The sequence below is a fragment of the Vulpes vulpes genome, chromosome 12, assembly GCF_048418805.1.
Source record: "Vulpes vulpes isolate BD-2025 chromosome 12, VulVul3, whole genome shotgun sequence".
In the NCBI taxonomy this organism is placed as follows: Eukaryota; Metazoa; Chordata; class Mammalia; order Carnivora; family Canidae; genus Vulpes; species Vulpes vulpes.
The window spans coordinates 145,887,216-145,902,258 of NC_132791.1; the positions used below are offsets into that span (position 1 = coordinate 145,887,216).

At 36.8% G+C, this 15,043-nt stretch overlaps 1 protein-coding gene across 5 annotated transcripts in view; it reads right to left on the bottom strand.

Annotated features, from left to right (window-relative positions):
- PDE4B (phosphodiesterase 4B) overlaps window positions 1-15,043 on the bottom strand; it is a 530,398-nt gene that overhangs the window by 430,077 nt on the left and 85,278 nt on the right. For all 5 annotated transcript variants that reach the window (XM_072730657.1, XM_072730658.1, XM_072730662.1 and 2 more), the window contains exon 2: window positions 1,190-1,301. In XM_072730657.1, coding sequence (XP_072586758.1) covers window positions 1,190-1,231 — 42 coding nt within the window. In that variant the 5' untranslated portion in view covers window positions 1,232-1,301. The remainder of the gene's footprint in view (window positions 1-1,189; window positions 1,302-15,043) is intronic.

Sequence of the window (15,043 nt, forward strand, 5' to 3'; positions counted from 1 at the left end):
CAATCATTACCTGGTGCTCCTGTCACATGCCTAAGCAACACGACCAAGGACAGAGACTTGACAACCAAAGACCTGGGGGAATGAGCTGTTCCTCAACTCAGTAACAGGAGATGTGCATGGAAAAGAAGCAATACAGGATAAGGACAACACCACACATCTGTTACCACAATGTTAATAATTAGTGTTAAATCCCTTTGTCCAATGCCATGCAATTCAAGGGGAGAAGTTAGAACTGGGAAGAATCCCAAAAGATGCAGCATTTATTTACCCAAAAGACAGAATTTTATATAAACTGCCAAGTTCAAGTTCCTCCCAGCCCCTCCCCCATCTGTTGAACTAGGAGTTTAACAAGATGAGTTATTACAGAAATGAAAATTACTTCTTTTTCCGACCTCCCTCCCTTCCTTCTGCACATCAGATTAGTGGCATATGATTTTTGGCTCAATTACAAACAGAAACAGTAAAAACTGGACAATTAAAGACACACTAATAGGGGACGGGTCAATTGAAAACAAAGGAGAGAATTAATCTCAGTTGCTCAAGATGCAAAGTTATGAGATGAGGAGTTTACAGACCTTCAGATGACCTGGCACAGGGTTTCTAAAAGAATACATATATCTAAACACCTGGGGATCTTGCTAAAATATAGTCTGATTTGTTGGTCTAAGACATAGCTTAAGATTCTGTGTTTCTAATAAACACTTAGGGAATGCTGCTGCTCTGAGGATCACACTTGAGTAACCAAGACCTACAGGATGTGTACATCACAAGCTTCTTAGGAGCAGTCGTCAAAGACCCCACCATAAGACGTGACTCTCAAGGATTAGCTGTCCCTAGGTAAAGACAGGGAAGGGAGTCATCAGGGAACTAATAAGGCAAGTAATGCAGAAAGAGGAGCTTCTAAGAGCCAGAATGTAGACATCCATCAGAGATTGGAGGTTTTGTGAATGAAACCATAACACTCAACCTGAGACCATCTCCAAGCTGCAGAGAGGGCAGTGTTCCTGCTGTCTAAATTCCAGAATTCTGGATCCAGGTGTTGGTGATGCCTGGGTCACAGGAACAACTAGTGACAAAGTGATGGTGTTCAACAACCTTGCCTGCCCTTTGGATAAAATTATGGAGCAACTTCTTCACTGAGGAGACGAAACATGGGTGGAATCGAGCAACTCTGACTTTTGGAACTTACATCATCAGCTGTCACTGCCATCACACTCCTGCTTTTCTTCATTATAGAGGTGAAAGTATCCCCCTCTTAGGATGTCTGTTGTTCAGCACGTTTTGCTGACAATTTTTAAGACCTATGGGGGAGAAAAAAGAGACACACACACAAAAAAGAGTTCAGTTTCCTTAGTTGAATACAAACACATGGTTTATTTGTATTCTTCAGACTAATATTTGAATGGATACAATGTACATGTATAAGTAAATATGACAATTTCCCACACCAATTTTTCCATCTTATATGTGAGAAAAGAGGTTCACAAAATACAAAAATCCCAAGAAATCAGTGCAAAGCTTCTCAGGGGGAGAGAACAGAATAGAGGGCGACACTTAGGCTCCCAAGTAACGAATGATCATTAAGAATATTGAAATTATACATATTTGTGAAGAGCTTTATACTTTCTCATTCAATATTTCATTTAATCCCCATAACAGTCTGTGAGATTATTTCCATTTTTTTCCTAATGAGGAAATAAATGATCAGAAAAATAACTGGACCAAGATAACACAGTTAAAATATGGCAGATTTAGAATCTTTTTCTTTTTGGTGGATTTAGAATTTAAGGAACTCATAGCTTTGATATTATGGTCAAAAAAGAAAAAGAAGGAAAAACAAACCAATACAGAAAATATATATGGCCACAAAAACCTTAATTTCAAGTTGCCATCAGTTTAAATCTCCTATACATATGTGCATATATATATGTACATATATATATGCACATATGAAATATTTATCACAGAAAATTTTAGTTAGAGAGAGCTAGAATTACCTGGTCTAAATCATAAACCTGGCCATTTTGAAAAAGAAGTGCTGCAATTCATGAAATTTGTTTTGTGTAGATAATTGGAAGCCACTGCAGAAATAAAGAACCTCAATAATGTTAATAACCTGGTTGTGCAACTCCAGAGAAAAACTAATCTCTTGTTTTTAAAACCCAGGGGTCCAAATTTAAAGTTTAGGCATTCAATAGTCTACAAGAGAATATAAAGAATTCTGTTTGCAGAATTGAACTGGAAAAGATATATTACCGAAATCACCGAATCCAAGAAGCATTAGTCCATATGGTGGTTTCTCACAATCTTGGTAAAAAAGGGGTCCTGCATCATGGCTGAGCTCAAGAAGCTTCTATGTTTCCTCACCCTGTACATTTAAACTCTCAATACATGCCTGATTTGAAATGTCTGCTTCTCGAACATGAAGATATATATAGATTAAGAGTGTGATGGAATTGTAGCTATGTGACTAGGAATACTAAGTAGTGGCATTGTACCATCACCCAGGAAACCAGGGTTGAATTTCGAACACATAATTTGACTATATTATGCAAAAGTTGGCAGCAGAACTGACAGGGTGGATAAGAGAGTGGGGTAGGGAGAAACTTTGCCTTTGTAAATGTTCTAGGGAAAGAATCCATCCCATAGGCTTTTCAGGGAGTTGATTTAATATACCAAGGAAAAGAATTTTTTCAGTATACACCAAGGAATGATTGAACTTTACTAAGGCTGACCAAACCGGAGTAGCCAGAATTTTAGAGCTTTTATTCAAAAGTTTCTTGACATCTAACAAAAGTAGGCAAATAACATTTTCTCACAAAGTGATCTCCAACCTTGAGTGCTTCCATAAGGTAGACTGAAAAAAAAAAGTTTATGCTCCTAAATTAAAAAAAAAAAAGATTCAAAATTTAAGTTTTACATTCAAGATAAAGGATTATATATTTCCAGTGATTATAATTTTGTAAAAATAAAAGTATGGAAAAATATGAAAGAAGCTGTGTAAAATGGTAACAGTGAACATCATGTAAACGTTCTATGAGAGGTTTTTCTTTTTCTCTATGTTTCCTAAATTTTTTGTGATGTATTATTTAATGAACCAAAAGCTAATCTTATATATATTTTATTATATATTATAATTATTGTATATATGTTAATATGTTTGAGTATACATTATTTTATACTATATTATGTAAATATATTAATGTGTATATATACATACAATAAGGACCCACAAAATGCATAAGAATATTAACTTATTTTAAAGTTTTTTTATTTCTACAAAACTTAGTCTGCCATATATTTGGGGGACTATCTTTTTGTGAAGTAAATGATACCTACTTATCTTGGATGAAGAAACTAAGAACAGCGACAGGGTAGGATTTAAATCTTAGGCCACAGCTAGATGATAAATTATACGGTCTCTTAAATAACTATTAGGAAAGTTCCAAATGAATTTGAACAGTTAATAAAATATATGCAGCATTATGTCATACAATGGTGCAAACACATGTAAGTGGTAAGTTTGGCATCAGTACTATCAAGATGCGGGGTGCCTGGTTGACTCAATCGGTAAAGCATCCAACTATTGATTTTGACTCAGATCATGGTCTCAGCATCGTGAGATTGAGCCCCTCATCAGGCTCCATGCTTAGCATGAGATTCTCTCTTCCCCCTCCCTCAGTCCTCGCCACCCCCCTCTTTCTCAAATAAATAAATAAATAAAGGATTATCAAGATGCAAATGTTATGTGCAGTCAATTAAAAAAAACAATAATTAGTAGAGTGTGGGTCTGGAAAGAAAATAAGAACACCAAAGTGATCTCTAACAAATGGCTTCATATACTAAATTAGTGGGAAAAATCTATGAGGCAAAAGTTTACTTTTTATCTTACATTCATTTTGCTTGGTAAGAACTATACTTAAAAATAGGATAAAACACTGCAACTAGAGTAGAAATTTCTAAGCTATCTTCAGCAAGGAGGGACAATGATAAAGTTTTCCCAGCAGAAATAAAGACTTTAACAATACCTTCTCAGGCTTACACAAAGTATGATGGGATTCAGATGAAGCTCAATGTATACTTAGGTTGCTTTCATATCTTGGCTATTACACATAATGCTGCAATAAATATGGGGTCCACTCAAAGACAAATGGATAAGGAAGATGTGGTATGCATAGACAATAGAAAAAGGGTGAGATCTTGCCACTTGTGACAACATGGGTAGACTTGGCGGGTATTACGCTAAGTGAGATAAGTCAGACCGAGAAAGACAAATGCCATATGATTTCACTCATATGTGGAATCTAAAAAACAAGACAAATGAATAAGAAAACAAGCGAAAAGAAGATTCAGATTTATAAACACTGAGAACAAACCAATGGTTGCCAGAGGGAAGGAGGGTACAAGAATGGACAACACGGGTGAAGGGGAATGGGAGATATAAGATTTCAGTTATGGAATGAATAAGTTATGGGAATAAAAGGCACAGCATAGAGAAAATAGTCAATGATATTATAAAAGCATTATATGGTGACAGATGGTAGCTATACTTGTGATGAGACAGCATACATATACAGAAGCTGAATCACTACTGTACACCTGAAAATAATATCATATTGTGTGTCAACTACATTCAAATACAAAAAAGTATTTTAAAAAAATGCTCAAAGCAAATCTGGCCCCCAAGAACTTTAGGTCTAGTTTGGAAGGAAAAACTTACACATATTAAATATTTACTTGGTAGATCGTAGCTGCTCAAAAATATTTGTAAAATTAGTATATCAAAGAAAATAATTAAATACTGAAATCCTATGTGTAGATTCAACACTTCTTTGAAATGAAGTTGTTGGTGCTAGGTTTCAGGGAAGGCTTTGAGAAGGAAATGAGGTTTCTTTTTTAGCCTTAAATAATAAGTAGGATTTGTTTAGTGGAGATTATGAAGAATAACATGGTGTGCAAAAATATGGAATGGAATTTGATATACTAAGAGTATGATACATGCAGAAGGATGCTATGCTAAGGAAATTTATGACAGGCAGAAAGACAAAATGTTCCAGGATAACATCAGTAGATCTTCTGGCAAGCAAGAGTACTTTTAAGAGGTCTAAGCCATGGAAATAAACTTATATTTTATGACATTTTGAGTGTGAGAGCTTACTGGATAAATTTATGTGCCTTTAACTGAGAGCATGTCCTGGCTAGGAAAAGCGGGATCTCAAGTTATAAGACAGATTTCCGAATGTTATATATTAAAAATATTTTTACTTTTATACTCAGAAATAAAACACAACATCTGTTATATAAAAGACAAAAAAGGGATAGGAGAGATATTTTCTGTATAGTCCTCATTTTCCAATAGAGATCCTCCCCTCCATCTTTTCCATCCTGGACACAGTCCACGGGCTTTCTAGCCCTCTGGCTCCTGTTCAATCAAGGAGTAACAGAGGCAGTAGACGAGAGGGCAAGAGGATAGAGAGGTCCCTCTCTGCCGGCCATGGTGTAGCAATGGTTAAAGTCTTCTACTCTAGGTCACAGTCAGGCACCAGTCTTTGAAGGTCCCTAGGTTCCATTAACTAATGTCTTCACTTGACAATTCAGATGTAGGCTGTGCTGTTTCATCGTACCTTTCTGCTTATCTTCAACCTTGCCCACATCTTTTGTAAATAGTGCCTCATTAAATGGTACCTTTCTGTCACCCCTTTGAGAGCACAAACTATTTCCTGCTGGGATCCTGACTTACAACAGATTTGCTCCAAAAACTTTACAAAGCCAGATGGCAATTTTGAAATATCCCTGCTCAGTGCCTAGTACAGTGACAGACACAAAGCAAGCTCTCAACAAATAATTGCTCAAAGAATGAATGAATAAATGCAGTTGGGAGTTTTAAAATGGTTTCATGACTTTTAGAAAAGAAGGTCAGGCATTATCTCAAGTTGCTATTGTAAGGCAGAAACAGTTTTATGTCTTCACTCTTTGATGGCAATAGTGATTCTATTTGGAAATTCTGAGAAAGGTTATAATGTGCTAATATATTACTTTACAATATTATATATAATATATGATATAATTGAATATATTATATTATGATATATAATATGTCATATATATAACTATATATATACTGGACTATATATATGTGTGTGTATATATATATATGAGAATAGGAGTTTACAAATCATTTTATTGTTGTTAGTGTCAGTTGTCTTTCATTTAGGCTAACAGAGATTGACAAGTTATGCCAGTTTAAGCACCATACATTTATGATTTGAAATATGCTTCATAAGAGCAGCCAACCAAAGGAGGTAGGCACATAATAGCGACAGGTGAGGAAATCACGTCTTGGAATAGCAATGAAATATGCTTAAAGTCACACCCTCTGCTGGTTCAGATCAGAATGTTCTGGTTCTAAAGCAAAGCCTCTTAACCTATCCCTATGCAGCTGATTGGGTCTTATTCACATCTTTTCAGGGTAGTAGTAAATGAAGTGATTTGTACTTCATTTTCTGATGTTGGAAATACAAGTTAAGTTAATCAGCTTTCTGGAACCATGCTCCCTAATCTTTTTACCTTTTAAAAAATACTGAAGTCTTTAAGTGATTCAAATTTAAGGCAAATATAGGCAAGAGAAGAGATCAAGTTCTCTTCATTTGAGATTTTTCTTCCATTAGCAAAATTTGCTTCTCAATACATAGAACACCATATGCTTCATTAAAACAAAATATTTCTAAGAATTTCTAAGGTGATGAGTAAGTATGATGACTACAAATTCCATTTCTGGCATATTTTAATAGTTTTCCTATGGTTTTACATTTCACCATCTAAAAGATGCTTTTAAACTTATGTTACTCATTCATAACATTCTCTTATGTTCGAAGACTACAGTATTCTTTAATAATTTCACCTATCCTTCTTCCTCCTCTCGCCACAGAGATTTAAAAGCTAAAATGAGGGAAAGAATCCTGCCTGCTGTAGCACTAAGTATGAATTTCTCTTTTGACAGGTTATAGCTTTCAATACTAGTAATCCTTGGTTGATAAAAATTTCAATGACTAATGATAATCATTTTAAAATTCCACACCATGGACACATGCTATATCAAACCATGAAGAAATGAGAAAAATAAGGTAATATTTTTGAGTTTTTAAGAAAACTTTTTCCAATTTAAAGATTACCCTTTATTCTGAGATGATGTCCAAAAGTTTAATTTTTATTTGTGTAATTGATTTACTAAACAATCTGAACTCAGTAGGGCACAGATATGTACTAGCTTTAATTATTCTCCAGTAACTGCTTTCCATCTGCAATGTCAAATCCATTTTCTCTTCTTTAACAACAGTTCAGACTGATTCCATTACTGCAGCTTATACGTGCTTTAAATCACATCTCTCTTTTCCAGCTCAATGGCCAGCCTCTGTTGGACCACTCAGTGGCAGTGTTTAGGACTTGAGTGGACAGAGGGAATGGTCTACTCTTTTATTTTAGGTTCTAGTTCTTTCCACATTGCAGCAGAGAGGAAGAATTAATGAAAAGGAGCAAAAGTCTTTTTACTTAACTGGGCATTTAATTGCAGCTCTATTGAGTGCTGCTATTTTTCCAACAAAAAATCCCTCTCTATAGGGTGTCCAAATGCTCACTCTCTTCTTAGGGGTAAGTAGGAGTTTTCCTATTGGGAAAATAAACATTCTAGTCTCATCAGCTCCCAAACTTATTGATACACATTGAAACTCTTGCTGGTAGGACTCCCTTGTGCAAAAGTCTACTATCTTGATTGAAGTACTGACAAGACGGCTCAGGCCACAATGCCTTTTTTTTTTTTAAGATTTTATTTATTCGTGAAAGAAAATTCTTTCACACAGAGAGGCAGAGACATAGGCAGAGGGAGAAGCAGGCTCGTTGCAAGGAGCCTGATGTGGAACTTGATCCAGAATCCCAGGATCATGCCCTGAGCCAAAGGCAGACACTTAACCACTGAGCCACCCAGGCATTTCTGCCACAATGCTCTTGATCCCAAATAAGCTCCAGCATCCTTGTCACATCAAGTGATGAGAGTATAGGACGCTTTGCTACTATCTCTTCCCTCTGCCCTGCTCTTTCTCTCCATTTCTCTTTCTCCATTGCTCAAGAAGTCATAAAGAGATTAGAAAGTATTCTGCATAAGTGATCAATGGAGAAATGAGATACTATGTCAGTTATTTATAAATATCTTGCAGCCCCAAGCCAATCATTCTAAATCCTGTTCTGTGATGCTGAGGCAGAGACTTTGCAAACTACATTTACAGATTCTTTTGCTAGCTGGCCTCCTTTAAGTGATGACTATGGGAATCAGTAGTAGGAAGCTGTAAGAGAGCTGGGGAAAAGGTACTTTCTTCCTCCTTCCAAGAGTAGAAATAACTTTGCCACTCCATTTTTTCAGATTCAGAACCATCCACACAATATCCCCATCAAATGTCTGCTCACTAGTTTCAGAGTGACCCCTTGGTGGTACCAGCTTTTATGGTAGTGAATCCTCTTTTACATGCCTAGATCTCATAAAACCATTTCGCCCACTTCCCTAGGAATGGAAGTCTCTTCATTATTCTTTGGGTTACCTGGCAGACCTCTTTTCATTTTCATCATTCAATACTTGCATAATAAATCTCTTGTATTAAATCCCTAACTAGAATCTAAGGGATACAGAAGCTAACCTTCCTTTTGCGGAAGATACCCCTGATCTCTACAAATAGTTTTTCATCATAGGCCAATAACTCGCTTCTCCAAAACCTCTCCACAGCCATGCTCTCCCCACCCAGAGTGGTTATATGGGCATTGGGAGGTTGCTGGAGTAACCCAACTGCTACTTCTCACAAGGAGTTGCCTAACCACTTTTGTATACAGCTCTCTGTAGAGAATATCAGATATTTTGATGGTTTTAGTCCTCTCTTCTGGATTATAGTTGCTATTTGTAGCTTAACAGGAAAACTCCTACTCATCATTCTTTCAGATGTTAAAATTTCCTTCCATGAAATGATAATAATGTATGGGGCATGAGCATTTTTTTCCTTTTGTTTCTCAGCCTCAACTGAGAATTTTTTTTTAAAGATTTTATTTATTCATTCATGATAGACACACAGAGAGAGAGAGGCAGAGACACAGGCAGAGGGAGAAGCAGGCTCTATGCCAGGAGCCCAACGCGGGACTCCAGGATCGCGCTCTGGGCCAAAGGCAGGCGCCAAACTGCTGAGCCACCCAGGGATCCCCTCAACTGAGAATATTAAACATTGGCAACTCTATCAGTCCTCTGATCCTTTGAAAATTTTACTGACTCATAAAGTACAAATACCTAAGATCCTTTGTACCAGATCAGTTAATGTATTAACTTATTAAAATAAGTAGCATAAAGTCTAGCTCAAGAAAAAGAGGGTTTTCTGGTTTGGGCTAGCATCTTATATAGTATGCATTTGGGGATGAAATGCTAGACAAAGAGGAGTCTAAATTTCTGTCTCTTTTCAGAGGCACATTACCACCTCACTATAGTTATCCACTGTGAAAATTAACAAAGGTGATATAGGAACGACTTAGGGGCAGATGGGGCTAGGCAGGGAAAGATAAGGGAATGGCCCAAAGTCAGGCTCCCAGGAACCTGTGGGCACCCATAAACCCCAAGGACACTGAGAGGTCCCAGAGTCAGGATCCTACTCATCACAAGAAAACAGAGATAAGACAGTTAAAACAGAATGAATAAATAAGTAAATAAATAAACCTGGCTCCCTAGCTCCAAAATGTTAGGGAATGTCTCCCTTTGATGGCTACTAATAAATCACAGAAACTCAGCAGACCACAAAGAAATAAGTCATCAAGTTCCTGCTCAAACCAAGACTGCACAAGAATCTCAAGCCTGTGGGCTCCCTGGCTAGGTTCTCAATAAAAGACTACCATGAAAAGCCCTCAGTGGCAATCCTATCTGGATTCCTCTCACTTCTCAGAGCTTTCTCTGTATCTCTGCTTAATAAACTTCTATTGCTTTGCTCACGCTCCATTGTCCATGAGATTCATTCTTTGACTACATGAGACAAGAACTTAGCTCTCCTGTATCAAAGGGAAACCTCACTAAAATGGAGTTGGGAGGCCAGATAGGGGAGCATAGAAAGGGGAAATAAGAAGACCATCAATTACACTCAAATGTCAGATAAGAAGACCATCAATTACAGACTCCAACTGAAGAATTATCATCAGGAGAAAATCATTAATTACAGTTCTCAATAGGGAAAGATGTACATTACATCTCCTATAAAAAATTGACTACCCCTGCAATTCTGTCAGTAAGAAACTGTCATCAGCCTAAACTCTTGCTTTTTTCCAATGGACTTCTATTCAAAACAACCCCCTCCAACTTCCTCTTTCCCTATAAAATAATATTCCTTTCCTTTGCTTGTTTGACTTGACTCTGGTTTTGCCATAGCTTGCGTGTCCTGAATTGCAATTCTCTGCTACTCCCAAATTTTTGATGATAGAATAACTTTTAATTTTTAGGTTAACACCACCTAACTCTGGACATTTGTAGGGGAAAAAATGTGTATGTAATACTTTTTCTGTGTAAAACTTCTTAAGACTCTAAGCACCCAACACTTAGATATAAGCATTTCTGGAGAGAAAATCAGTTTGTTTAATTAGGCAATAAGCATCAATGACTTTTGAGATAAAAATTGAAGAGTATTAAGAATTAATATGAACTTAAACCATGAGCTTAAGCCTGAGAGAATAATAAGTAACAAAGAGATAATGGAATTCTTTTAATAGTCATCAGACTGCAAAGTAGCTAGGCTAAATGCTGCTCTGAGTAAAATGTGTCCCCTGAACAACCATTTAAAATCAATTTCTACTATAAAATCTGTTCTCTGTAAATTACTAATAGGATACAAACTTGAAATCAGTACACATGTTGACAGAAAAGAAAAAATTCTTAGTATACAATTTGTTTGGATGAATGTTAATTTCCCACAATAACAGAACATGCAGAAAGTAACTAACAAACTATTCCCAGGTTTCTACTTGTATAAGTAATGCCTTACTGGTCGTCCACAAGATGGAGGCATAAGAAGATCCTGAACTCCTCCTCCCACAGACACATCAAACCAACAGCTACATATTGATGATCATTTGCTTCCAAAAAATATCTAAAAACTAGATGAACTGGGGGATCCCTGGGTGGCTCAGCGGTTTAGCACCTGCCTTTGAGCCAGGGCGTAATGCTGGAGTCCCGGGATTGAGTCCCACATCGGGCTCCCTGCATGGAGCCTGCTTCTCTCTCAGCCCACACCGCCCCCCATCTCCCATGAATAAATAAATAAAATCTTAAAAAAAAAACTAGGTGAACTGTTCCTCCATAGCAAGGGATAAAAAGACCATCCCCACTGCCTAAAGGTCTAACTTCCAATCAGCCCAAAATTAGGTGCTAAATGACTTCCTTGAATTTATTTTTTTAATTTATTTTATTTAAACTCAATTAATTAAAATATAGTGTATTATTAGTTTCAGAGGTAAATTCTGGTGATTCATCAGTTGCTAATAACTCCCAGTGCTCATTACATTACCTGTCGTCCTTAATGGCCATACCCAGTTACCCTATTCTCGCCACCTCCCTCCCCTCCAGCCAACCTCAATTTGTTTCCTATAGTTAAGAGTTTCTTATAAAAGTGCCTTTGACTTTAATGTGCCCACAGTCTTGTTTTCAGAGCAATGAATAAATGATTATTCATTCAACAATACCTAATGTGTCCTTGGCATGTGTCAGTATCACAGCACAGTGTCAAAAGTGCTATGACAGGAATAGAGGTTGGGTTCATTAGGTGAACAAATGAGTGAAGGTCATCTCTACAAGCAAAAATTATAAAGAAAGCTTCATAGAGGAGGTTATAGTTCTTTTACAGGTACTGTAGCTAAGGAACAAAGAAAGGATCCCTTCTACTCTCCTTCTATCTATTCTCCAAAGTGGCTTTTTTTTTTAAAGATTTTATTTATTTATGCATGAGAGACACACAGAGAGAGGCAGAGACATAGGCAGAGGGAGAAGCAGGCTCCTTTCAGGGAGCCCAATGTGAGACTCAATCCACGGACGCAGGATCACGCTTTGAGCTGAAAGCAGACACTCAACCACCGAGCTACCCAGGTGTCCCTCCAAAGTGATTTTAAGTGCAGAATTCCTTATATTATTTCCCTGCATTACATTCTTCATGGCTTCCTGTTACATTTAGGATAATCCAAACGCTAATATGTCATACAAGTCCCTGCAGATATGGTCTCCCCTTGCCTTTGCAGTCTCACCATCTTATGTTGGCTTCCACCTGCTTCCTCAACCTAATCTCACATCACTGTTCCCTTTATCTCATTTATCTTTAGCCAAATTGCATTTGGGGTTTACCCAACATGCCTTCCTTGCCTCAGGACTTTTCCTACACTGTAATACTTCCTCGATTTTGCCTGGCTCACTCATTCCTCAGCTTTCAGCTTAAATATCTTTCCTTCAGAAAAATCTTTACTGAATTACTCTGCTTGTCACAAGGTTTTACCACACTATTACTTTTTTCTTATTCACAGTATTTATCATAATTTTGTATTTATTTGTAAGAATGCATAGTTTTGTACCTTTCAGAAGCTCATAGTGAATATTGCTAGTCACTATATTCCTTGCCCCAAGCAAGAAATATTTACTCTAAAAAATTTTTGAATGAATAAAATACATATGTTTTATGCCTCTCCCTGAAACACTAAAAGTGTGATAATCCAAGAGCAGCAGATAGGAGGGGGCAGGAGACTGAACCAGAATGCCTGATAAACTACAAATATCACCTCACAAATAACCAATATTGACAGAATATATGTTCTTACTCCTGTGATGGGAATACTAATAGCTGTGTGGTAAGCACTATCTGATAGCCTCTAAATATATTACTTCATATAATTCTCATAACTACTCTTGTCTCCATTGCACATGTAAGAATTCTGAAGCACTGGAAGGATAAATGACTTGTCTAAGCAAACTCATCTAGCAAAGTACAGAGACAGGATTCACACTGAGGCACTATGCCTCCAGAGTTCACACAATTAAGCTTTATCCCCCACTGCCTCTTGGAAGAGGCAAACAAGCATTATTATCAGAGAGCAAGAGCAAATGAAGATGGGTTAGGGCCATGATACAGAGGATACTTGGGAATAAAAGTGGAATTTCAGGACAAGAAAGGAACCAGATAATTCTTAAAATAATGAAACAAAAAAAGAGATTCTATTGTTTTCACAACATACAGAGCCTATGAAAAGCTACTCTTTTATGTAATCTTATACAGATTTACATTAAGTTGGAAAACTTAGACTATGTGTATAAAACATAACTAAAAAGGCCTCTATTTTCTCTCATGCTTGAGCAAGAATTCACAAGTATTTTCTTTTTCTATCTTTGCTTCAATATCTAAAATTATTTTAGGTTAATACAGAAGACCCTTGATATTCATTCACAAGTGCTACATCCCCAGGCTTTTAAAAATTGTCCACAAGTATAATGCTTTTCAAACATGCTTCATGGGACATGTGGGAGATAGAAAGGCTTTTGATCAAGGTCTTTCTTTTAGGCCGAAAGACCCCAGACACTGATCATAAATTAATTCTTTTTCTTTCCTTAAGAAGACTGAAATCACAAAGTGCAGCAATTCATTATTGTCTTGAGCAAGTAAGCATACAAAACCCCCATGTGCTCCCTTCTCGGAAATATAAATACTATATCATAGACTTCCTATGAGGGAAATCCAAAAACTGTGAGGAATCTTCCCAGGACCTCAAATGAATTAATGGTATGGCACTTGATGATTTAACTGAATTAACTGGGTATGTTTATTGCTTATTTAGAAGCAGACACTCAATTTAGGGCAAGTTGTCCCAGACCTCCTAAAAGATCAGGGATCCAAATACAGGTGGATATATAAAAGAAAAAAAACCTCACAAACAGAAGGCTGCAACTAAATTTGGTGACACCAGGATGCTATATTACATTGTTTTGATATGGCATAAAAGAACATAAGTAAACATTTGCTATTGGTGTTTAAGTATCTTTATATTCAGAAACTATGATTTCCTTATTTTTAAAGATGCAAAATTAGGCCTCACCCTAAGAATGGACTCACTCATGAATTTAGCAAACATTTGATACATCTGATACATAAGAGGTGAGAACAGAAGGAGCAGGTATTAGAGAATAAAGAGGCTTGACAACCACAAAATCTCAATTTTTATATATTTCACATTCTGAGTCTCTTTGTAAGATTTTATTTGACAAGAGGTTCTGCGCCTTAAAAAGAAAAATTTAAAAACCACTACAGTACTCCCTATAACATCACCATAAATACCCTTTAATACTATAATATTCCTATAATACCCCCCCTATAAAATGCCTTCGAACAGTGTTTGCAAACTTTATTCAAGTACCATTTTTGTAACATTTGCCATATATAATTCCCTCATCTTACAGATGAAACACAGAGCCCTTAAAAAGCTGATTTGGCATTCACCCAGTGAGTGGCATAAGTCGAACTAAAATTCCAGTAATCTGGATCTAGTCCATTGTTTCTTCTTCCACTACAGTGCCTTCATGCGTTGCCTCTAAATTAAAGGCTTTTGTTTTATTTTGTGTTGTTTTTGGCAAAGGCTTATTCATATATTAGAGAGCACGCTAACTCACATACACAAGGCTTCAGCACCAAGCAATTTACTTATGAATTCATATATTCACGTACTCAGGCATCCATGAATGCGTTCATTTATACAACAACCATTCACTAAGCACTACTGAGAGCCATGTACGGTGTAGACACTGAGAAGACAAAGAGGAAAAGGCATGACTCCGATCCTCAAGGACTGCAGAGCCTCAGTAGAGTAGAGTGGGAATAGAGAGTTCATACCACTAATTATATGACAGAGATACTTTCAAGGTGCTGCAGCAGCACACAGGAAGGTTCCAGAAGTCTGCCTAGGAAGACCAGAAAAGACTTCACAGAGAAGGTAAATCTAAATCATGCTC